The 23,783-nt window shown below is 42.2% G+C and overlaps 1 protein-coding gene across 2 annotated transcripts; it reads left to right on the top strand.

Annotated features, from left to right (window-relative positions):
* The first annotated feature begins 3,274 nt into the window (after window positions 1-3,274).
* Window positions 3,275-15,349, top strand: LOC147879935 (uncharacterized). Of its 2 annotated transcripts, XM_087372087.1 has the most exons (5): window positions 3,277-3,350; window positions 3,451-3,702; window positions 3,874-4,239; window positions 4,348-4,560; window positions 14,957-15,349. In XM_087372087.1, exons 2-5 carry the CDS (start codon window positions 3,515-3,517, stop codon window positions 15,108-15,110), a joined length of 921 nt encoding a protein of 306 aa, XP_087228213.1. In that variant the 5' UTR covers window positions 3,277-3,350; window positions 3,451-3,514; the 3' UTR covers window positions 15,111-15,349. The 2 variants fall into 2 exon arrangements, with proteins under 2 accessions (XP_087228214.1, XP_087228213.1); XM_087372088.1 differs by lacking the exon at window positions 3,451-3,702 and having other exon boundaries at window positions 3,275-3,350.
* The last annotated feature ends 8,434 nt before the right edge of the window (window positions 15,350-23,783 follow it).

Below are 23,783 nucleotides of genomic sequence, written 5' to 3' on the forward strand. Positions count from 1 at the left end.
ACCTAAAAGCTTCATGGAAGGAATCAAAACTTGTGCATGTTCTAGCTTCCAAGAGAGCCTAAGGAGCACAGAGAGCCAAAGGGGAAAATGCCCCCAAGGAGCATGGAAACAAGGAAAACAATTTTAAAAAAGGGAGGGGAAGAAGTTGACGTCACAATTTTAAAAAAGAATCAGGGAGGGAAAGAAGCCGAGGTCACAAATGCAAGCGAATCAGATTCTGGGAGAACGTTCAGGTGACAAAGCAGGACATAGACATGAGTGTGCATGGAGAAGTAAATTTTGTGAAATTTTTGAATGCAATAGCAAGAGTTGTTAAATTTTGGAAAAAATTGGTGGTCGTGTTTTGACACCTCCTTTGGCTATACATGTCACCAACTTAAGCCCCCTAAACAAGTGCAAAGAGGCGAGAAAGAGGCCCAAAAGGGCTGAAAAAGCAAAAGTATAAATGGCTTGCTAGTGGGTTTGATGATGTGGATTAAAAAATGGGACCATCTTTGACATGCTTAAGGACTCATTGCAAGGTAGTGAATCTAAAAGGAACTAATGCAAAATGACAAAAAATGTGGGATTTATTCAAAGAGCTTGCACATGTATGAAGGTAGTTTTTTCTAGTTGTGCAATAAGAAGGACTTGCAACCAATTGCGTTGAACATGCTAGACATTACTATCATGGCATCTTTGAAAGATCCAAGTCTCATCATTTATCTTTAAAGGGTTCAGCACACACATTCAACAAATTGGTTATGGAAACTAGGTCATAGCTCAGGAACAACTTGCATCAAAGTGATCTTAAATTGTTGGTATTGTTTGCAAATAGCAAAGGCTTGCTCTCACATTTAATTTTGCTGCAGGTGGTTGGCACACTCATTGTTACAGGAGTGAATGTTGCTCTGTATGAGTCTGCATGTTCTCTTTGCAAAGTGAACAAAATCTCAAGGGACCGTGAATATGTTTTTGCTTGGTGTGTAATAAGGCAACTTCACTTATCAAAATGACAAAAGTGAAGGCTATCATAAGAAGTACTAAAGGAGCTTTTGTTGAGGTTGTCTTGAAAGACACAATAGTCGACAAGTGTTATTGCATAACCATGGGTGAACTAAGCTACAAATTTCACCAAATATCAAAGTTTTAAGACCACCATGAGTATATTTTTTCAAAGAGTTTGCCTTTTTGACCTGAGAAAAGGTTTTTGAGCTTGCCCGCAAATGTATGCGCACAATTGCTCTTGTTAGTCCTCCTCACTGCATTATCACACTTAACAGTACCCAACATGGAACGGATCAAGTTGCTCAACCCCTTCTCGCTGACACGGTTTGTGTTGAACCAAACCTACAAAATGACGCTATTAGCATTCCCTACCTACTGTAACATGCTCCCAAATCTAAACACAGACATCACTCATACACCGTTATAAACATAGAGAATACATGCAAACAACGATCTCAATACACAGAATACCAACAAGCAACCCAACTTAGTAGCAAAATTATCTATAACTTGCAGAAAGAGATACTTCGAATTAGGGACCCCATCCTGAATAGCAGGCAAATTTCACACTAACTGCTCGTATATCAAAATCACGTCCGGCTCATGCACCCAAACAACTGTGCGAAAATCAGTCTTCTGATATCGGTTTATAGTACCAACATAATTCTTGCTAATCCTTTCGTTGTACCTACAAAACAATACACACATAAGTACAAGACAAAGACACAATCAACAATTACAAAAACCAAAACAAAACCGACGACTTACTCCACATAATCTCCAAGCTCGTTGGTATTGCGAACGAAGTCTCACCTCAGAACACAGTGAAGATCTTCCCCCCCCTTAATAGATCAGTTCATTGCCGTTTCAAGAGCAACTTGGCTAAATTTGAAGATCGGATTCTTCCCAATATCGAATGGAACCTCAACCACTTCGGAAGCTGCTACACTCACTTCCTACTCCCTCCTCAACATCCTACCAAAACATCGGAACATTCCTACCAACGTACACGGTGGATACAACCTCCCATCCACCTTAACAACTTGCAAAAGAAAATGAGTAAGCATGCTATTGAGCTCCTTGTAATCCAAACACTCCAACCTCACCTTCGTATCAAGCCCATTAACTCTCCTCCACAGATCAAAACGCCTACGAGCCCATTCATCTTTGACAACACTATGGTTAGAACTCCCCTCCTTGATGACCCTCTCCTCGTTCTCATCGATAGGTAGAAAAGGCACACTCGAAGAAGAAACCGAAACCCAAACATCCACCCCATTAAACTGAACAATCCTCAACTACCACCACATCGGACGAACTAGAAACCCCAATCTGAGAAAGGCCCAACGAAAAAGAATGACTGTCAAGAGCTTCCATGCCCCAATGCTTCCAACGCAGTGAAGCACCGATATATAAAGACCACCCATCAGAAACACGACCGCAATAGCTCACAAACACAACCCCAGCACGACTACAAGCCATTTAACTCGAGTAGCGCCAAACCCCTCCGTAGTGCACAGATTCATCCAACAAGACCACCAAACCCCTTCACATCGTGCAGACTCAAACCCCCATCGTAGAAAACAAAACTGAACAAAACACAACAAAAGGGTTTAACCAAAACCTCATGAAAATCCAGCCGTACATTAGACACAATCCAACAATCACAAACAAAAATCCAGAATACACACAACCAACCAACCACAAAATCACACGTCAACACACACCCACATGCAACATGTGTCATTTAACATACAACAACCGTCAGATCAAAACAAATCCAACGAACGAAACCTAAAATCCCTAAACAAAACAAATACACCAATTAAAAACCTACATGTAGCCCAGACCACACACCCAACCACGTGCAAACTCACCTACCGCCACGCTTCGCGCAATCCACCTCCCCGCATCCACCACGCGTCACACACCTCGCCTCCCTACACGAACCATCCACTCACCTACCTCCACGTGTCCCGCCATTTGCCGCCTCACCACGTTTTGCACCATCCGCCTCCCCGCATCTGTTGACGGCTGAGAATTGCCGACGGTTCGCTGATTTTTGATCGAAAACTAGTGCAACCGGCTTCTAGCCTACGGCCGACCGGCCGGCGCTGCTGGTTTCCTCTCGCGAATCACCTCCCGTTGGCGATTCCCTACACCATCAACTCGAATGCACCATGAACTCGAATGCATGTCATTCTATGCTATATGCATACTTATAGCATGAGACAAGCACCCTGGAGCTCGTTGCGCAGTTTTATCGGGTTGGCGGCTTGTGAGGGGCTTCAAATTTCAAGGCACAATTGGAGCGCCATGGATGCTCAAATCAATGCGCCATTTCTCTTCCAAGCAATCTGCAGGTACCATCTGGCTTTGAGCATTGCCTGGAATGAAGCTGTGAGAGATCCATGAATGGCAGTTTGAATTTGTTCATTAAAGTTTTGGGCGTGAAACTAGCAGGATTTTGAAATTTTGAAGCAGAAGAGAGGCAAGGCAAGTGTGAAGGGAGGGAAGTGCGGGAAAAATGAAGGGGAGCTTGTACGCAGAGGTGGTTGGAGTGCTGGCTAACAATGGCATCGACCTCGCTCACTCCTCCTTCCCCCTTGTCCCCTTTGATACCTTGCTCGCTATCCACTCCCAGGAACCTCGCCGTCTCCGTCTCCATCATCACAAGCTTCGCCATTCCCTCCTCCTTCAAGAATACATCGTCAGGCAATGCTTCTTTTCTTCCTTGCAATGCTCACCTTGCGTGTTTTGATTTCTTCCTTGCAATGCTCATTTTGGGTGTTTGTGCGTGCGCGCGATGACGGACTAGGAAGAGCGTGAGAGGGAGAAAGATTGATTGGTTCGGCAACTTGCCTCACCCAGCTTCCTTGCTCGCAGATATGTCAACGGGGAAGACATCATGAGTATCAGCACTCGATTCGAGATATCTCCTTGCCTTCTGGCTCGATTCTTGTTGGAGCATTTGTTTGGCTTGAACAAGCAGCAGATTTCCGAATGCTTGAGGGATCCTGGCCGCCTCCCAATAGATCGAATCGATGAAGTCTCTTGCAACTTCCATGAGTTGTACCCCCATTTGTCCGACAAAGTTGATCGGACGACAAGAACTTGCGCTGGCTCAAATTCAGAACACCGTCTTGTACACGTGTCCTGGACAAAGCTACAGGCGGATCTGTATGAATGTATGGACAATGATGATGTTACATCGCCGTACGTGGAGATGATCAGGCGAGTCGCCGGAATCGAGTAAGTTTTGGATTACATGAGACTCTGAAGTTCAAGCGTCACGCGATCAAGGTTATGTAAATAGGCTTCTCTTTTCTTCCAACCTTTCTGCTTTTCCATCCTACACAGGTACGAGGCCTATCTTTGCAGGCAGCTACAAGGCCTTGGGATAGCCTTCCAAACAGAAAAAGCATTACGTGCCGCAGGTTTTAGCAAGACTCCTGATGTGAAACTGGAAGTACCCATCAGTGTGCGAGGCAGAGTTGTCAATTGGATTGACAGCAAGGCTTCATTCGGGGATGAGTATAGCCACAAGACTCAAGCTGACCAGCAGTTCCAGAGGTAAGCCTTCTCATACTTTATTGGAGAAGCTCTCCATCTCTCTCTATCCTCTATTGGCCAACCTCTGTGTCTCACGTCTCACTCTCTCTCTAAAGAATGTGAATTTTCTGGTATGTTTTGAAGACGAATCAAATACAACGGACATCAGGTTCGGCTAGTAGGAATTACTAGGAGTTGATTGCTATTTTTGGTACCTGACTTTTAGGATCTAGATTGATGCAAAGGCGGTGGCAATGTTGGGTTGAATCTAACACACTTTGCATACTATGTAAGGTTGCTCTCTTGTTTTAATTGTTGCTTTTTCTCTACATGGTATTAAAGCAGTTTTGGCTTTGTTGTTCTTTGTGCAAGTAAGCTTCTTGTCTCGTGTTTGTGATGGATTCTAAAACAGTCAGGCAGTTTGATGGTTCTGATTTCCAGATGTGTAAATGGAGAGTGGAGATGCATCTCAAAGAGTTGTAAGGTCCAAAGTGATTAATTACTGTGATCTTGAGGTTGCCTTTGTTTTGAATGCCCTTTGTAAGGAGGATTGAGAGTTCCTCGACCTGTTTTGTCACTTCTACCACGAGCCAGTAGGGATGAGCCTGCCAATCAAATTCATGCAAGTATCACATGAGGTGAGAACAAAGATGAATACCATTTATAAAAGGATTCGGCAGTTGTAAGGAGGCAGTAAAAATTGGAACTTGTGAAAGATGTGCAATGGAGAATCAGCTCTCAAGCACATCGAAAAGGTATGTCCAATGATTGATGAGTGGCTGCTGTAGGAGCTCTAGTGGCTGAGGAAAACCAGGTTTCAACGTTGCTCAAGAGTTTGAGCATTAACTTTAAAATATTGGTGGGTTGTCACCTTGGATTTCGAAATCACTGTGATGACAGATTTTTGTTGAGGTTACTGCTTGAGTATTAAAGGAGTTGCAGAAGAACAACAAAGTAGATGAATATCATTTGGGCATTAGGCCTTGTTCGTCATTTGTTTAGAAGCTCATCAATTTCGAGCTTGAGGTCTTTGATATCATTTTAGAATAATGGAAACTTCTTGCAGCCTAACCCTTGCAACGGTATGTTCCTAGGATCATATAACACTCAAGCTCAACATTTGCACACATGTACACCATGGATTATAGAGTCCTGACTCTGGAGAATGATGCCAACTAGATAGCTGAAATGTTGTGTATATTGGTGCTCCAAAATACACATGCTGCCTTATATTTGCCACTAACTCCTATTGCGGCATGCCTCTCTACTAGCTTCTCTATGTTGGGAGTGCTATCCTGGCCCCATATGTGAAAGAGTAGTTCGCGTCACCTCCTCTTGTGCCCCAAATAGGGGCTGACATTTGGCTTCTAGTGGCTTTGAAGAAATCTCTTACATGGCCCTCAATAGCCACCTTTGAGTTGGCATTGGCATTTTACTAGTTATATAATGAAAAAAGCCAAGTTGTTTCCATAACTCCAATTAACAACTCCCAATTCACTTGATGCAAAGATAAAATTGGACTTACAGTTGCCTTTGATTAGTTCCTTATAATTGAAGGTGCATGGTGGAGAGGGAGAGAGAGGGTAGGCTAGGGAGAGAGATAATAATACTCAAGGAGACATAATGAAATGAAAATGAAATAGCAAGAGCAATGAACAAAATGAAAGTACTCACATGTAGACCAAAGAGCTTGTATCCTTGATACTTGATTGATTTGACACTAGACCAGTACAGCTCTTATATAGAGCATACACACACATATGAACACCAATGCATATGGTATAACTCGCAATGTGACATGTCGCACACTATACTAGAACTCACACTAGAACACACTAAACTGATTCATCTAGACTCCATTTTCTAACACCCCTCCATGGAGGAAAGGTGAGTGACTACTAGAATGGAACCAAGAACATGACAATGATGGTCATCGAACTGTGCAGTGACGGTCTAGAACTAGACATGGCTCCCATGCTAACTTAGAGACAAGTAAGCACCTAGGTTTCCATTTGCTAGTGGAGGCAAGGGCCTCTGTAGTATTTGAAGAAGAGATTGGAGACACCATATCATTAAAGGTAGTCGTGGCAAGCCTAAGTATTTTAAGAGTATGCTCAAGATGAGTGACTCCTTTCATACTCTTCATGAGGACATCCATTTTGTCCTCGTTGTTTGGGAAACACTTTAGGTTGGAAAGTTGTCGCGTAAGAGATTGCATTTTTGCTAAATGTGCACTCAAGGTATCATTATCATCCATTTTTAATTTATAAAATCAACTTCAAGAAAACCTTCGAGTTTGTAATTTTGCTACAAAAAAGATTCTTGAGACGCGTCCATATCGCCTTGGCCGTTGATTTGAAGTTGATGTGATGAATCAAAGTATCATCGAGGCAAAGTTTGATGATAGCAATAGATTTTGAGTTGTGTTGCTTCCATGTCTTGAGTTGTTGAGGATCTGTTGTGGGAGCGTCATCCTTAATAGCATCCCATATATTTTGTTTCATGAGAAGCAATAGAACCTTCGTTTGCCAAGTAGGGAAATAGGGGAATCCTTCCCCCTTAAACTTCTCCACGAGTAATGAGTTTGAAGAACTCATTGTGTACCTTGGGAAATGGCAACTTCAATCTTCAGTACTTTAGGAGCGGGAAAATAGATGAAACCGAGGGTTGGAAATCAAGGTAGAAGAGGCGGAGGATAGAGAGTTAATTTTGACATCAATTAAACTCCAGTAGGATAGTTTTACTATATATTAGATCTTTAAATTTGGCTTGCCATGTGGCATTGCCATGTCATCTAGGATTGTGGACACTCTAATTTTATACTACATAGGTTTAGACTTATTGATGATTGTGTAAATTTTTAACACACATATATATGTTGACCATTGTTGATTGTGAAAGTATTAATGCAAGCTAGTTGTTTTCTTCTTCTCTTTGTATCCATTTGTTACACAAAACACTCAAATATGATATCATAGCTCATAGAAAGCTGTTTGGAGTTATAGCTTAGTAAAATTTCAATTGCAGCTAGTTTTTGACCTTGCCAGCAAAGGGAGTTTACATGTATCAATTGCTTGTGAAATTGTAGCTTTCTATTCTTATTATAATAAAAATTTTTAGGACCGTGGGAGGGATTTTTTGTTTAATTTTATTGAGTAGTCGTGAGGAAGGACTATACTAGCATATCGAGTTTGGGTTAGGCATGTTTGATGGGCTACATACAAAAAGAGAGAACTTAGGTGATGATCTATATGTTGGGTTGAATGTGTTAAGGAGTTGCAATCTTCATGTAACATTCACAATAAATGGTTTCATTTTCCAAGGCTTCTTTGACTCAATGTCAAATGTATTGTGATGCAAAAAAATTGATATGTTTTATTGGGCATTGGTATTGCTTTTCTCATGTTTGATAAGAGTGTGAGTATCAAGTGATAGCTTAGTGGCTCTCACTTATTTCTATTTTCTAAGATATTGTATGGGATTGCGAGGATGAGTGGAATAAAATCATTGTAAATACCATGTGTATGAATGATAAATACCTTGGTATGGGATGATGTATGAATGATAAATTCCTTGGTATGGGATGAGAGTTATTTGTGTATGGGATATTATGGGGTTTTTAGAAAATAAGGAGAGTGAGTCACATAAAGAAGTGGGTCTTATGTCCATGTGCTTTAATAATATAAGAGAGATTACATGCCAAGCGTGTAAAAGGCATATGAAAGAGTGTGAAGTCAGAAGGAATCTTTCTAGAATTCCTATGTGGAATAAGAAGGATGTGGACATATGGAAAAGAGAGAGTTCCTATGGATTCCATGTGGGGAGACTCTTTGACTTTCTCAATATTTTAAGAGACTTGAGCATCTTTTGATGAGACACATGGCAAGAGTAGCCAAAAAGGACATGGATGATGACATACGGGCTTATTTGATTGATGGGAAAATGAATCTATAGGCACCAATTATAAATGGGTAAAGGAGGGTGACAAAATCTCTATAAAAGGAGCCCTCCTCTCTCTTGTTCGACATCTCTTACATAATTGAGTATCATGCTGCTATAGCTCTAGTCTTTTCAAGCCTCTTTCATGAGCCTTCTCTTCTCCTCTTGTAGATATCCTCTTATGTAGGCTCTTAGGTCCATGTCTCTCTAGTTCAGTCTCTTTCTATGAGTAGTCTTGGAGCTCTCACTTTCTCTTGTATGTATGAAATCTCTTTTCTTCCTTGTGTTTTAGTATTTTGAGCTGCTTTTAAGTGCAATCTCACTCTGTTGGTAATTAAGGTCACTTCAGGTTCTCTCTCTTGAGTATCTCTTTTCTTTTTTCATTGCTCTCTCTTCTAAAGTGTTCAAAAGTGTTGTCTATTTGGCCGCTTATTATGCATACATGGTTTATCCATTTTCCAAGCCACGAAGAGAGCTCTTCCTTTCCTCCTAGGCGATCTCTATGGGACTTAGATCGTTGATGAAGTTCGAGCATGGAGGGAGTATTCTCCCAAGTCGGCATTAGTAGAAGAAGTAGGTGTTTTTCATGATTGTTTAACTTCCTGTTAGTATTTTGCTTATAACTTTCTACTCGATGCTCTGATTTTTATGAAACTTATATTAGCCAAAGCTCTTTTCAAGGAGTGTCATGTTGTGTTTTTATTTTTTGTATCAGATAATAGACAAAAAATCTGACTCTCTGTGTGTGATTCTTTTCTAGATAATTTTTATCTCCCTTCCAGTAAAATGCCCATAACGTTTTAACTGCTTCTCTGTTTCTTACGAGCCCATTTGAAGGTGCATCACTATATGTGTTTAAATCTTTGGTATCATCTCTTTGCTAGAAGTTATAGGCTTCTGTGTCTGATGATAGTTTGCAGGGTGTTTTGAGCTACTTGTAAAGGTATCTATGAAGGAGGTGTAATGTTTTCCTAGAACCTATCCATTGGATCCAATCATTTCCTTCAGACTCCTCGATATATATTAGTTCATGTCTTGTTGAGTCGCAAGATCTTCTTTCAACAACATGTCACTCTATTCTTTGGCGTAGACCGGCTTGCGGAGATTATGGCCTCCGTCGATTCTTTTCTTCTACTTATGCTAGAGTACAACATCACTTGGGATGTTATCATCTTCATTCTCATCTAAGGTTAGAAAGTATGATGTGGTCTCTTGGCATGAAAGCTTTGTTTATTTTCCCTTTCCCATTGATAAAGATCTTTGTCACTCAGTTCGAAAGAAGTAGAAAGTGAAGAGGTGCGTGAAGTTTATTACCCCCAACTTCATGTCACAGTATCTATCCTATTGTGGCTATAATAGGGTCCTTATTTAGTCATAGGACTCCAATCTATGCACATCTAAATCTTTTATAAGGGCGGCACAACATCAAATGTGTCCTAAGCCAAGTCCTTGGATACAAGTTAAGGCTGCATTATTGCTTTAAAAATAAGTGATCACAAGGATTGTGTAAGATCATGCATCCACTATCACACAAGGTTTGGATACCGTGTTCAAACAAGAGCTTGCTTGCTATGGTCAATTGCATGCAAAGGAAGACTTTTCCAAGATCATGCAACGTCACATGAAACAACTAAGCGTATGTATATATAGAAAACGCATTAGATTTGGACGATACAAATAATCAGATATATAGCCAAAAGAATACTTATATATGTAGATATCCAAGTTCATAACATGTGAAAATTTGTACCAAGACTTTGACATTCTCCAATTGAGGTAAGGCACCCAAAAATAGCTTCACAGATGGCATGGCCCTCTAAGTGGAGGGATTAGTAGCGAGCCTTGAGGCAGCCTTGACCTTTTATTGCTAGGCCTTTGAGGCTAGGATCAATTGGACTAAATTGATTGACTTCGTCATAGGGGCAGAGGAGATGTAAGAGGTTTGAGATTAGGGAGTTGTCTTTGGTTTTCAGTGGATTCCACGGGACAGACAGTGCGATTCTTGGGATGCTAGGTAGGGATTGACATTTCAACAAACTAGTAGATTGTCCCGATTGTGGAGAGTGTCGGGCGGAAGCTTTTGTATTGGAGCTCAATCAAACTCTTCCTAGCAAACAGGGTCCTAGGGGTCGACCAGGTTCTTTTAGTTACGGCTTGGTACATAGCCTCTTGCTTGTGTTCTCATAGAGGCTGCATGGGGCAGCTGGTGCATAACTTCCTCTGGGCCGGTTTGGATGGCACGAGGAAAAGAACATCCCAAGCTACTTGGTAGATAGTGATCATGCCATTGGCATGAGGAGCCTTGGGCATTATCAATCTAGAGATGCACCTTCTGAGCGAGCTAGTGGTACATGGTCTCACTTGAAGATAGGAGAGAGCTCTCTATCTCACCTCTATATCCAAGGGGATCTCAAGGGAGCCTACTCCATGTCTCAAAGGAGTTGGTTGGGCCGTGGTTGTCCCATTGAGCCCAACCTATATGTGTTTGTTGCTCGAGCATACAACCGTCTTGATCTCGAACCTTCAAGTGTCAAATAAGGAGTTGACGCTAGAACTCTTCTCTACAACGAGGTGGGGCCTAGATGAGTCTCCTTGCCAATCTCTGCCACACCCTAAAAAAGGCTCCACATCAATGAGAAAACCTTCACCGTAAGGAGAGCCTCTGAGAACAACCATCGGTGAGATAGTTATCATTGACCGCCTGTGCGTGGAGTCCCTACTATGCGTGATGGAGTCTCAACCTTATGATTGAATATCATGAGATTGAAACTACACTATGTTGTGTTTTTAGAGGATGAGTTTGGGCATGTTCTTGGATTCATCTAGATATTTGCTTTAGAAGTTAGGGCAGAGTGTACTCTTGAATCATATATTGGATTTCAACTTGACAAGGGTGATGATAGTGATGCAATAGATGATGCTTTTGAGAATGAGGCCCAAGGCCATGATGATGAGGCTTAGGAGAAGGAGGCCCCTATCTTTTGGCACCTTTAGGGTTGGAATATAGCTGGTCACCCCATTTGTAAGCCCCCATATGAGGAGCATGGGGGAGGTGGGACCATGATAGGATAGGATTGCCACATGGACCAACACACTGGCTTCCATGTGGGCAGCATATACTTTCAAAGAAAAGCATGAACATGGGGATGCCACATAAGCAGCATATAGGCTTCTGTGTGGGCAGCACATTCAGATATGTACTTGGCACCTTGGTGGACAGGCTATGGAGAGGCCACATGCTAGTTCGGGACTAGATGGGGAGCAGATTTGCGTAGCTATCTAAGGTAGGCGACATCATCATTTAGAGAGCTTGCTAGAGACTTTATATAATATAAGCGCCTATGTACGGGTATGTACAGAAGGTTGGAAGAGGATGTATGGATCTATAGCAAGGCCTTTGGGGCAAGAGCGGGTCCAGAACAAAGCCCAAGTAGAAGGACTTGGTTGGTGGATGTTAGGCAAAGTTGTTGCTCCTATGTGATATTACTAAGTGCTGGGCCAGTATAAAGCTTCAACCATGCCACATGAAAGACGTTATTCATCGTCCGATTGTCTAGTAACCGTAGCTTCATAGAGACATTGATTTTTTTAATGATGGGGAATGGTTCGAAACTTTTGGAGGATAACTTAGGGCATTGCTTGCTCATTTGCTTGTAACCTTTGCTTTATAATCCTCAGATAACCCAATCACCCTCTTTATACTTTACATCTTGATGAGACTTGTTGGCTTGGTGCGTGTACGTTGCTTGTGCTTTGGCGAGGTGGTCTTTAACTGACTTTGTAATCTTGGCCTTAGATTTTGTAGTTTTATTGGTTTCGAGAGATATCATCATGGTGAGGAGTGGAGAGAACCTCTTGCCAAGAGCTGCTTCATACGGGGTACAACCCATGCTTGATGAATATGTATCATTCATGATTCAACATGGCCTGGCTTCCACTTTGAGTGCGCATCATGACAATAAGATTTTAGTACATCAAAAGCCAATTGATTATATACCTCTGATTGGTTGTTGGTTTGCGGATGAAAAGCACTAAACATCTAAAGCTTGGTATCAAATTTTTTGAACAAAGCCCTCCATAGATGTGAGACGAATTTGGAGTCCTTGTTTGTGGCAATGCTCTGTGGCAAACAATCCTTCAATCGGGTACCGATACCTGATAAATAAGTGGGCTACGTCTTTTGTATTGGTTGTTTGCTTGCATGGAATAAGCATGCAAAATTTGCTAAAATGATCAACAATGGTAAGACATTGAGTGTTCGCGTACTTGTAGATGCGGAAAGGGGTCCCACAAAATCCATGGGTAAGAATCATTGGGGATCAGCAAGGGCTGAAGCAATCTTGCAGCCTTCTGATGGGACACTTTTACCTCGTGGCAGATTTGGCATCTCTGCACATACCTATAAACATCCTTCCACAGTTTGGGCCAGTAAAAGTATCGCTGTAGTTTCTCTAATGTACTATTGATGTCTCTATGGCCCTTGTGAGGGTGTCATGGGTGTCATGGAGCTGAGCTTGCTGCTTGTCTTTGAGCACACAAAGTCTATGCTTGTAGAATAACCATCCATCTTGGATTGAATAATCGCTTGGTGCAAGAGTAAGGCAAACTGATATTGAGTGCCAACCTATGCTGAGTCCGCACATATCGCCACACATGGCATTACTTTTGTATGGTCATAGCCTAGGATAGGAGCCCCAAAAGGGCACCCAAAGGCTGGCCTAATGACTTAGAAGAGGGGCTGGAATAGGCACCTTTTATAGGCAGCCTCAGCCGCCCCCATAGTTGTCCAGTAGGGCTGGCATTAGCTGGCCGTACCAGTCTGCCAACCAAGTCGGCCAACCAAACTTGACTGTGTTAGAAATGAACCAGACTTAGGGTATCTCGCAGGCGGAAGAGCTGATAGTGTGTCCGAGGAATTCACACGGAAAGTGTTTAACTATGGAATCCAAAACTTCTTTACTTGTGTGTACTCCACAAACGTGTGTGTGTGTGTGCGCTTGCATGTGCAAGCCAGTAAATAGAAATGCTTCAAGAGAAATATAGCACCAAGAAAAGATATATTTCTATCCTCAAATGGACACAAGACAAAAGAGAGGTCCAGAGTCCCACCAAACCTTGTTCCTCTAGAAGTTGTCCTACTACCTCCTTGGTACTTCTAGATCCTTGAGCCCATGTGCTTCTCATTGAGCTTATGTAGACTCAGTCTCTGTGCTGTGGTCTCTCCACCTTGCTGCCCTGAATGTCAGCCTAGGTGGGCAGCTTCCTTCTCAGCTCTGTCTACAATTCTTGTGCCCCTTTTTGTCCTTCTGGATGAAGGTCCAAGGAGTGCTGATCTGATGCTCCAGTCTGCTTGCTGTTTGTTGCTCCACATGATGATGAATGAGGCCCCTAGTCCTCCCTTTTATAGGGTTTGGATGCCCCCCCTATGGACTGACCTGGTAGTGAGATTTGGGCTGAGCCAAGCAGTCTACCCCCCACCAACCTGCAGGTCTGTAAATCCCCCCTGGTGAGAGCACATAAATTAAGGTTGGGGTGGCCTTTCTTGACCGGGTAGCAGGCAGCCACTGGCCCATGGCCTGCAGCCCTACCCCGATCTGATTCAGGGCTTTTCTGGCCCCCAAAACCTTCTCCTAACAGGTGCACCCCTGCTGCACTGTTTCTGCCTATGTTCAGGCCTCTTCCAGGCTCTGGATCCCCTCCAAAGCCTTCGTACAGCCTGTTGTACAGTTCCGTACTGGCCTGCATTGATGCTGACGTCATCTGCCACGTAATCCCTGTGCAGATCTGCTCCAGTCAATTGTTGGCAGCCATGTGGCATAGCTGTACTGTTGCTGATGTCATCTGCATTGTGCAAGTCCACATCATCACAGCCAGGTACCTTCTGGTCTTGCTGCCCACATGGCAGCTCATGTGCTGCCCGTGTGGCAGCCCCATGTGCATTCCTTTTGCTGTGTATTTTGTTGTGAGCATGTTGCCCACATGGCAGCCACACCATGATGAAACACAAAAAGGAAACACCCATGTGGCAGTCACATCATCCAATGGTACATGGCCCCTTTGCTCTCCTCATATGGGGGCGTACAGATGGGGAGGTGACCAACCCTATTCCAACAGACTGGTCGGCCATATTGGCTGGCCAGTCAGCTGGTTTGGAGGCTTGTATAAGTGTCTTAGGTGTGTCATAAAGACACATACATTTCTATAGTATCTTATATGTCTTATTTTAAAGATTGTCAACAACCATGTTCTTTTTAAATATATTTTGTCGTGTTATAGTAGCATTTTTGGTTGCCTTTAAACAAAAAGACGACAAAGTAGCTGATTGCATGTCAAAATTCAAGAAAGGCTACTTAGGTTGTAATTGTGTTTTCTGAGAAGAGCTTGACTAGTCAAAGGTATTGCAGTAGAGTCTTCATTTTGCCACGTTTTTTAAGAAGAGCTTGGCTTGTGTCGTGACAATTTGGTTTTGTTTTGCTAGGTATGTGAACAGGTTTGGATCAGGGATGGTAATTTATTGGTTTGGCTTTGTGGATGAATTGGATGATCATCCAGACATACTGTTGTTAGAAGCGTTTCCTTCCAAGGATGAAATATACTGCTTGCCAAGTATACAGGTCCAATCAAGGCCTTAAGCAATCTCTTTGTTAATGATGGTATGGCTTTCTGATGTCCATCGTTCATGTATTTGTATTTAGATACATTGTAATGGGTCGTTTACATCTTGAGAATGTAGCCTATTATAGCTATTGATAAAGACCAACATGCTAACTACATACAAAGCATGAGTGTACTATGATAGAAGTGATCCAATGTATCTTCTATCACAGTTTAAATGAGTCAATTTGGCTATGAATAACAAGTCTAATGTGCAATGCCTCCTTTGTATACTTATTTGTTTCAGTATTCCAAATTATTGGCATATTGTTTTGAGTGAGCTCTAAAGAGATGTAAAGCATGGAACATCTTAATCGTTTAGACCTATATTTCATGCCATTGAATATTTATTTATTTATTTTGGACAGTCTTCTTCCCTTCATTGTTTAAATATTCTTCAAAGGTTAAATTGATGGAAACTATAAGTTGCCTCACTTGAAAAACTCACAAAACTTTTGCGTACTTGTTTGTCGACTTGATCATATTTTGCAGGCTTTTCTTGGGTGCTGTCTGGACCCCTAATCTCTATAAAATGCCATTTTGTGGTTACATTGTACCACGTGCTTAGCTATTCCAAATTATTTCAGATATTTAAAGATTGATTATTGGTAACCGTTTCTTGACCATTTGATAACAGCGGCTGTCCGGATCTGCAAGGGCATAGTGTGTGAAATAAACTCTGGAAATCTCATAATCTTTAGATATATGCCTGAGGAAGTTGAGGATTGTTCTGGGGCGGGGGACGGGGTGGTCCACTGTGAATGAGGGATAATAAGGTGGCAAAGCCATCTATATTTGGGAGGAAGGAGAGGGTGAAATGGGATGAGAGGCAAGGGTGGAAGTAGAGGGGAATGAGAGAGGAAAGGGCTAGATGACATCTTGAATTCCATTGCTCATTCTCAGTATTTCACTACTTACGATCTCAAGTCTGGTTATTGGCAGATCCTTGTCCAGCATGAAGATTGAACTAAGACCACATTTTGCACTGGATTTGGTAATTCAACGTTAGGTCTTAATAGTGCTCCTGGTACATTTGCCTCATGAATTTTGTTTTGCACGATTTGACTAACCAAGGCTTTAGTCTATTTAGATGATGCTTTGATCTACATAACTTTTTGGGAAGCACATATAGAAATTTTCTCCAAGTGCTCTAGCTTTTGCAATAGTATAATCTCACGTTGTATCCTCATAAATATAAGTGGGCACAATCTAAATTGAAATAGGTTTCATCATCGCAGCTGATTGGATCCTATAAAGAACAAAAATAGTGCAAAGTTATTGTGTACCTTAGTGTAAAATAAGGTTTCTAGGCATGATAGGATCTATCAAAAGGTTTATGCTTGACTTTTCTACATTGCTTGCATTTGTTTCTTTAAAACATCAAGTTCATTTGGATTCATGAATGTCAAGTAGCATTTAACAAAATTAGAAATACTTTGTTCACTTCACAATTGGAAATAAGTACATTAAAGTTCTCATGGATGTTTTGATCAATGGTTAATCACACATTCTTTAAAGATTGCATTGGTCTTTCAAGTACAAGATTTTTTGATGCAACATCTCATGGTTCTCTCGAACAATTGTTGTTAGATTAAGGAAGCAATTTCAAATATGAAGATGTGTGGATGGTGGTAGGCATGTTGAAAGAACAATAGCTTGCATGCCCATGCCATTGCAATGAGCTCATGGAGAGTTAATCCACCATCAAGAACATGTAGGCAATGTATGTGGATTCACAACACTCAAACTACTCCCATATGTAGTTGTAGCCTACAATACATCCATACATGAATGTATAAGGCTTAGTCCATTTGAAGCACTCTATGATGCCATTTTCCTCTTAAAATAGGAATGATTGAGAGAGAAATTCAAGCACATAGAAATTCAATAGTGAGCTAGTTCTTTAACAGATGCATTGTCTTATTTGACAAAATGCCATAGCCCATCTTTGGAAAGCTCAAATTTGACAGAGATTCTTGTACACGAGATACAAACCTATGCATTTTTAAGTGGCAATCTAATCACCTGATCAAAAAGAAAGTTTGCTTAAGAAATTTTTAACTAAATGGATTGGATCGTATTAGGTGCCAAAATTGTGAAAAAGAATATTTATAAATTGCAAAGATGTTGCTCGAATCATTGCAAGATAAGAACAATTGCATAGGTCTCACACATCAAGACTTTTTTATTCTTGAGCTATTTATTTCACAAAGGGGGGGAAAGGTAGGAGGACCCTTTTTCCACAAAAGCTAATGATTCATTGTCAGCAAACCCATGTGCCATGCTTTGGATTGAGCAAATATCTTGCTTTATGCTTGAAGACCTCTTTCTAAGAAAAATGTGGAGGTGTGACTACTCTAGTTAGGTTGTGTTGGATGGATGATAAGCCTTGGTGAATCCTTAGCACAATACCCAAGTAGAGAGGTGTTAATCACATTGGTTGGTAGTGTCATTTGGTTGGATGATGGTATCTCCATTGTGCCTTGGATCTAGATGGGCTCAAGATGATTGACGATTTTGCATGAACAGGTAATAAGAATGAGTCTGTCACTCCCAATATCTCTATGCATAGGCGTACGATGCAATTTTTACGATAACTTTTCATCGACCTCAGAACAGTGGTCGCATAGCAAAAATAGGGCACTTTTTTGAGTGTCAGTGAAAATCTTCGGCTACCAAAACGGGCCTTGAAATGGCCTTGAATCAAAAAAATAATGCCCTCTCGTCGCATCGCGAAGGGCGTCCCAATCTAAGACAATGTACTCTTGTACTTTTCAGTTGTGCAACCTGCAGAGATTTGTTTTGAAACTCGAAAATGCAAGCAACATTGATCCTCTTACCAAGACACCACGAACTTGGTTTGCTTTCTTAAGCTCCTTACCACGAACCAAGCTCTGATACCATGTGAAGAGAGTGGGAGAGAAGTAAGGAGTCTTACTTGCAGCTTTCTCACATACACAATAAGGGAATACACACAAAGGTGGACGTCGAAAACAATTTTCCTCTTCTTAGTTGTGAAAGCCAAAAGAACTCTCTCTTAGTACAAAAGGAATAGATGAACCCTATATGTGGGTCTCAAACCAAACTTAGCTAACCTAGGTGGCATACTAACTGAGCTACTAACTAGAGTACATAAAGATAGTTGTCATCCAGCTATTATTCATGGGCGGTGTACCAACTGCATCTGCACCTAATAAGTCGGTGACATAAATGCACAATGCATATCACGAGTGGAGCTTGATATCTCAACAGGATGGAGAGAAAGGAGAAGGGAGAAGGAGAGGGAGGAGGAGGAAGGAGGAGAAGGGAGGGGGAGGAGGGAGGATTACCTAAAAAGTGAGCGAGAAGAACCAAGCAAAGTAATTAAAGTGAGAAACAAAACGAGCAAACCATCGATTATATAGACATTATCAATTCATAAATTTAATTGAAGCTTAATTAATCTAATAAGAAAGTCTAACTTTACTCCTTTGCTCAAACATATAAAATCTTTATTGAAAGTTACCGGCACCTCTCTTGCCTCCTGGCCTCCTATTGCCCATTGTGGCTAGCTTTCTTTATCACCTCTTACCTCTAATAGTGGAATCTCTATTTCCTTACACCTATTCCTCATTTAGAATAAATGGTGGCACCAAAATTCTTGATTTCTTGATGTTTTACTAACCTCTTCTCTTTTTACCCCAACTTTGCATGACTCTAAAAAGACATTTTTCTTTTGTCTTTTGCATCATAAATTAAATAAAAAATAGAGGGAATTTTGTTGCATTATTTTAAGTATATCCAATTTTTAAAAAAATGACTTAGCATTCATAGTCATGTACACCTTATCATCTACACCATTTCAAGGTCAACTTTCAACATGAAGCTTGAGGGTTCATAAAGATAGCACATTAATATGTTGTGCAGAGATGGTCCTAGAAGGCTCAAAATCTCTGCTTCTTGCAGAGGCCATAACTCTTGCTACAGACCTCTGATCGAGATGATGTAACTACCAAAGTTATAGTACTCAAGCTCATATAAACCATTCCAAGGTTGTATTTCAACATTAAGCTTGAGGGGTGGTAGAGACCATGTATTAATCCATGGTGCAGAATGTTCCTAGAAGGTCCAAAATCTTGCTTGCAAAGGCCATAACTTTTGCTACAGATCTCTAATCGAGATGATTTAAAAACCAAAATTGTAATATTCAAGCTCATGAAAACCATTCTAAGGTCAGATTTCATCACAAAGCTTAAGGGGTGATGGAGTCCGCGTATTAATACATGGTGCAGAATGGTCCCAAAATGCTTAGAATCTCCGCTTGCAGAGGCCATAACTTTTGCTACAGACCTTCAAGCAAGATGATGTGTAAACCAAAATTGTAGTACTCAAGCTCTTCTACAACTTCAAAGGTCAAATTTTAACAATTAGCATATATTTTTGGTTATGCATAAGGATACAACAATTATGTAGATAAAATGGGAATGGCATGTGAAAATCTTTACTTGGCTAGCACTAGGACGTTTTTTCAAATTCTGAAATCCTGTGCTTCCACATGGCACAATATACACCCTTAGATTTTTTAAATTCTGAAAGCCCAAAAGCTTTGAAAGCTTTTGAAAAGTTGTGTAAAAAGCCAACTACGTAAAAAGCCAAGGCAAAACCTTTAAATATAGGTGAAACGGACAAACGAAATCCTTGCTCACATTGATCACTTCGAGCGCCTTGCCCTTGTCCCCGTCTTCAGGCACCTTTGAGGAGGAAGGTTGCTTCTTATCCTGCCAGTGTTTTGGCCTCGGAGAAGAGAATCGGTGATGCTGCTTGCTCCACGGCAGTTCTTTCTGAAGCACTCGTTCTCCTGCTGCCTCATGCAATTGTTCTTTTTCCAGCATTGGTTCGACTCCTCTTTCCTCATGCAGGTCTTCGTTTTGAGGCGCTGGTTCATCTCCTGTTGCCTCGTGCAGTTTTTCTTCACAAACCTCTCATGCAGTTCTTCGTTTTGAGGCGCTGGTTCATCTCCTGTCGCCTGGTGCAGTTTTTATTTTCGAACCTCTGGCTCGTCTCCTGATGTTGTGGCTTTTTCTTCTCCTCCTACTGTCCGTTCTTCATGTGCATCGGGCAACAAAGCAACCCTTCACTCATTGTATTTAGGGGATGGCATATCGATGCAGACAAACTCAAACTCGACCCAGCAACTTCAGAAACATCTGGCCACCACATGACCGCAGTGCTTCCCGAAAACAAGAGAGACGGATTTTAAGGGTCAGGGTTGAAACATAGTACCTTTTCCTGCTTCACCCAATCGATGAATGCATCTTTCTTCATCTCTTTTCTTTCAGCGTCTCTAAGATCACCAAAATCAACCGTTTTGGTTGATGACGGTGCCTCCCTGGTCTTCTTCTTCTCCCCCCTCCCCATCGGCGTCTCTGCCTCAGATCTCAACCCTGATTCGCACCGCTTCTCGTAGCCAACGATTCAGCTCTATCTCCTCCAGTTTCCAGCCTGTTTTCAGTCTCAGTTTTCAGCATCGAGCCCCCTCAGATCCTGCCTGTTCTCAAGCATTGACGGTGATGACACTGGGATCACCCTGTGTGATAACAGATCCGTTGGACACAAACAGAAGCCGTGGCTTTCGCTTTTAGGCATAGCGATTCAAGGCGAGCAGCATCCAATTCCTCATCCATATAACAGATACCCATCCTTGCCAATCGAATTGAATAACAGAGTCCCATGAGGTGGGGCGAGAAGTAGTTGCACTGCGGGGACGATGGGCTCACTTTGTAATTTGATCCTATAATTCAGAGCTACGTGGATGCTTTTCCTCCGCGTAGCCCCTCACCTTTCCGTTGTATATATATATTTCTATCTATTTTTGTATATACATCGATCACTACAGATATACATTCGGCTTCAGCGCTTTATTCACCCAGTTCATTCCGTAAAATTGTAACTACAACTGCTCGAAGATGTGTGAAGATGATTACCTTGATGGTTTGAACATCTTTGATCGTTGGATTGTGTATAGCTTTTGTGCTTGAATTTATCATCTTTAGGAAATTGCATATATGCTAACCAACATATCCAAACATGCAGAACATGAGGAATGCATATTGACTAATCATGATTGTTTTTCAGATTCCAACATTCCAACAAAGAAATAGGCGACTTCTCGTCGAGCTGTGGACGTCACAAAGGATACTCCATGTAAGTAGAATGTACGGTCATTTCAATTTTGAAATGTTTCTGCACCGTCTGTTGCTCTGGTCTGCATTAATGCACTACACCTCCAACACTGGAGGTGACTATTCGAAACGGGGGGATGGCACGTTCCCCTATGATATATAATTTTTGGAGAGACATGTGCCGGCTCTCCACCATACATTACGTATGGTTTTTTTTTTAAAACTCCTCATCTTGAGCATGCACACTTCTTCGCACATTCTGTTTCTGCAAGGGAACATTACATTTGCTTGGTTCGACCAACATACTAATCATGTCTGCAACACTTCTGTTTTCGAGATGTTTGCAGCCTCCAAACGAGTGTCTTCTCCTAAAGGTACGCACAACAAAATGTATTTGCTTGATTCAAGTTATTTTATCAATTCTTTCACCTTCTAAAGATAGAGGTTCAGTCCATTTTGTTTTTCTTGTTGCGTTTAGACAAAACCACGTGAGTGAAATTGTAGCAAAGTTTCGGATGGTTTTTATTATTAATCCCTGTAGGTGTTTAAACCCGAACATAAGACATCGATTCATGTCACGATGTACAAATGACCACCGGAAACTCCTTCAAACATCACCACTCGTCAACGCTCAGAGCAGCCAGAGGTCGAGCTATTCAACTTGATATAACATCAAGAAAGATGTCCTTGAGGCCAGCTACGTCATCGTGGTTGACTATCGCATATAGATACAAGCAATGGGTTAGTAATTGCGCGGCTATTTTCTCTAGCCTTCAAATCTGCGGTGTCTGTGGCATAACCACGCTACTGTCTGCAAACCAAAGGATCATTTCTTCACAAGGCATAGGCATATCGAGCCACAGTGCCGCACTCGGAAACATGATACTTTTGGATGCCTGCGAGAATATGGGCATGCAAGTGACTTACTGGAAATGCCAAAGTTGCACACGAGATGCCCAGCAGAGCAGATACATTGTGTGGTTGATGCCACAGTACTCTCGGCAGTTGCTTAAAACAAACCACCTCCACACGCAACTGCTAAGCATCATAGATATATCCATTTCAGTTACCACGACTGCAAATGCGATTGCTCGTGGCACACTCGATCGAAGGTCACTTCTAGACAATCCTCTGATATCTTGGCGAAACGTCCCACTAAGGTCGGCTCAAGAAATCTGACGAACGAGCTGTCAGGTGTGCTCGCATACAACATCGAGAACAATCCAATATTGCGCAAGTACAATTCTTTAGCAGAGCGTGCGGACATCAAGATGGGTATGTGCATCTTGGATCCTCAAACCATTGCAGGTATCTTGGAACTACACGATGAGACAGCTCCCTTCGAGTTAATGTCAATAGTGGAATCTCAGCCTGAGCTCCTGCTTTTGCAAAACATGGTGGACCCCGCGAACCGTCGCGCCTTTGATGCAAGGGACAAGCATGAGTTTGCCTCCATACAGCTACGGGGTACAGAAATGCTTTCAGAGAGGGTCGCTTCATTCCACGTCGATGGAGTAGCAGCAGCTGGCAGTGCATGCATTGACATAACCATGGAGTCAGCAGTGTTCCCCTTCCTGTTCCCTTTCGGACGGGGCTACTATGATGGCTGCATACAGTTCAGCAACTATGTGAAAATGAGAATATGCACCTTATTCTCTATCTACACGCTCTACAAGCCGTACTTGTTGATCATGTTCCAGTTAAAACAGGCAGTGATGATTGCCAATTCAAGCAACTCTACATGCTTGCAACGAGACATCAACCAATATAGGAAAGCAAACCCTGCCACGACCGATGAAGACGCAATGAGACACGTGCTTCACTACAGCATGCCATCAACAATGCCGGGGTCCCCATCGTGGCATCGACGGCAACTGAAGGACCTCATAACGATGGTCGATGCTTGGGGCCTCCCAGATTTCTTTCTGACATTCACTGCAGACGAGGTCCTCGATACACGGTGGCACAAAATTAATGTGATCGAGAGCATCGCAACACATTATAATGCGCAATTCACTTGGAAGGACTGTCCTGTTGAATGCGTGGCACTTTTCCACGCACGCTTCCACATGTTCATGCGCAAGCATTTGCTTTCATCCGACGGTCTGCTTGGCCGAATACAACACCATGTCGTTCGTTATGAGATACAAAACAGGGGCTCCCTACACGCCCACGTCATATTGTGGGTCCACCATGATGACCATCAGCGAATTGCAAATGAGATTGCGGCTTACGTCCCCAGGGATGAGGCCCTGGATCCTCGAAACACAAGGCTGCGAGAACTAGTTCTCAGGAAGCAGTTGCACGTATGCAGGAAAGCGTGCTACGTCGGACCGTCACACCACAGTTGCAAGCACGGCTTCCCTTTGGCAACAAGCACGGCTTCCCTTTCGCAACACAGCCAGAATATGAACCCATCCTCGACCCTCTGACGCAACGTTGGTTGTATTACCGGGCCGGGACATGAGCACCGAAACGTCGTCCCTTACC

The sequence above is a fragment of the Dipteris shenzhenensis genome, chromosome 33 (genome assembly GCF_047967505.1).
Source record: "Dipteris shenzhenensis isolate YYH24624 ecotype China chromosome 33, Dip_SZ_1.0, whole genome shotgun sequence".
In the NCBI taxonomy this organism is placed as follows: Eukaryota; Viridiplantae; Streptophyta; class Polypodiopsida; order Gleicheniales; family Dipteridaceae; genus Dipteris; species Dipteris shenzhenensis.

Excerpts from the sequence above, each read along its gene's own strand:
- LOC147879935 (XM_087372087.1), top strand. The coding sequence starts at position 3,515 with ATGAAGGGGAGCTTGTACGCAGAGGTGGTTGGAGTGCTGGCTAACAAT. Across the intron at positions 3,703-3,873 it reads CTTCAAGAATACATCGTCAG|ATATGTCAACGGGGAAGACA; the intron begins GCAATGCTTCTT and ends CCTTGCTCGCAG. Across the intron at positions 4,561-14,956 it reads GCTGACCAGCAGTTCCAGAG|GTATGTGAACAGGTTTGGAT; the intron begins GTAAGCCTTCTC and ends TTGTTTTGCTAG.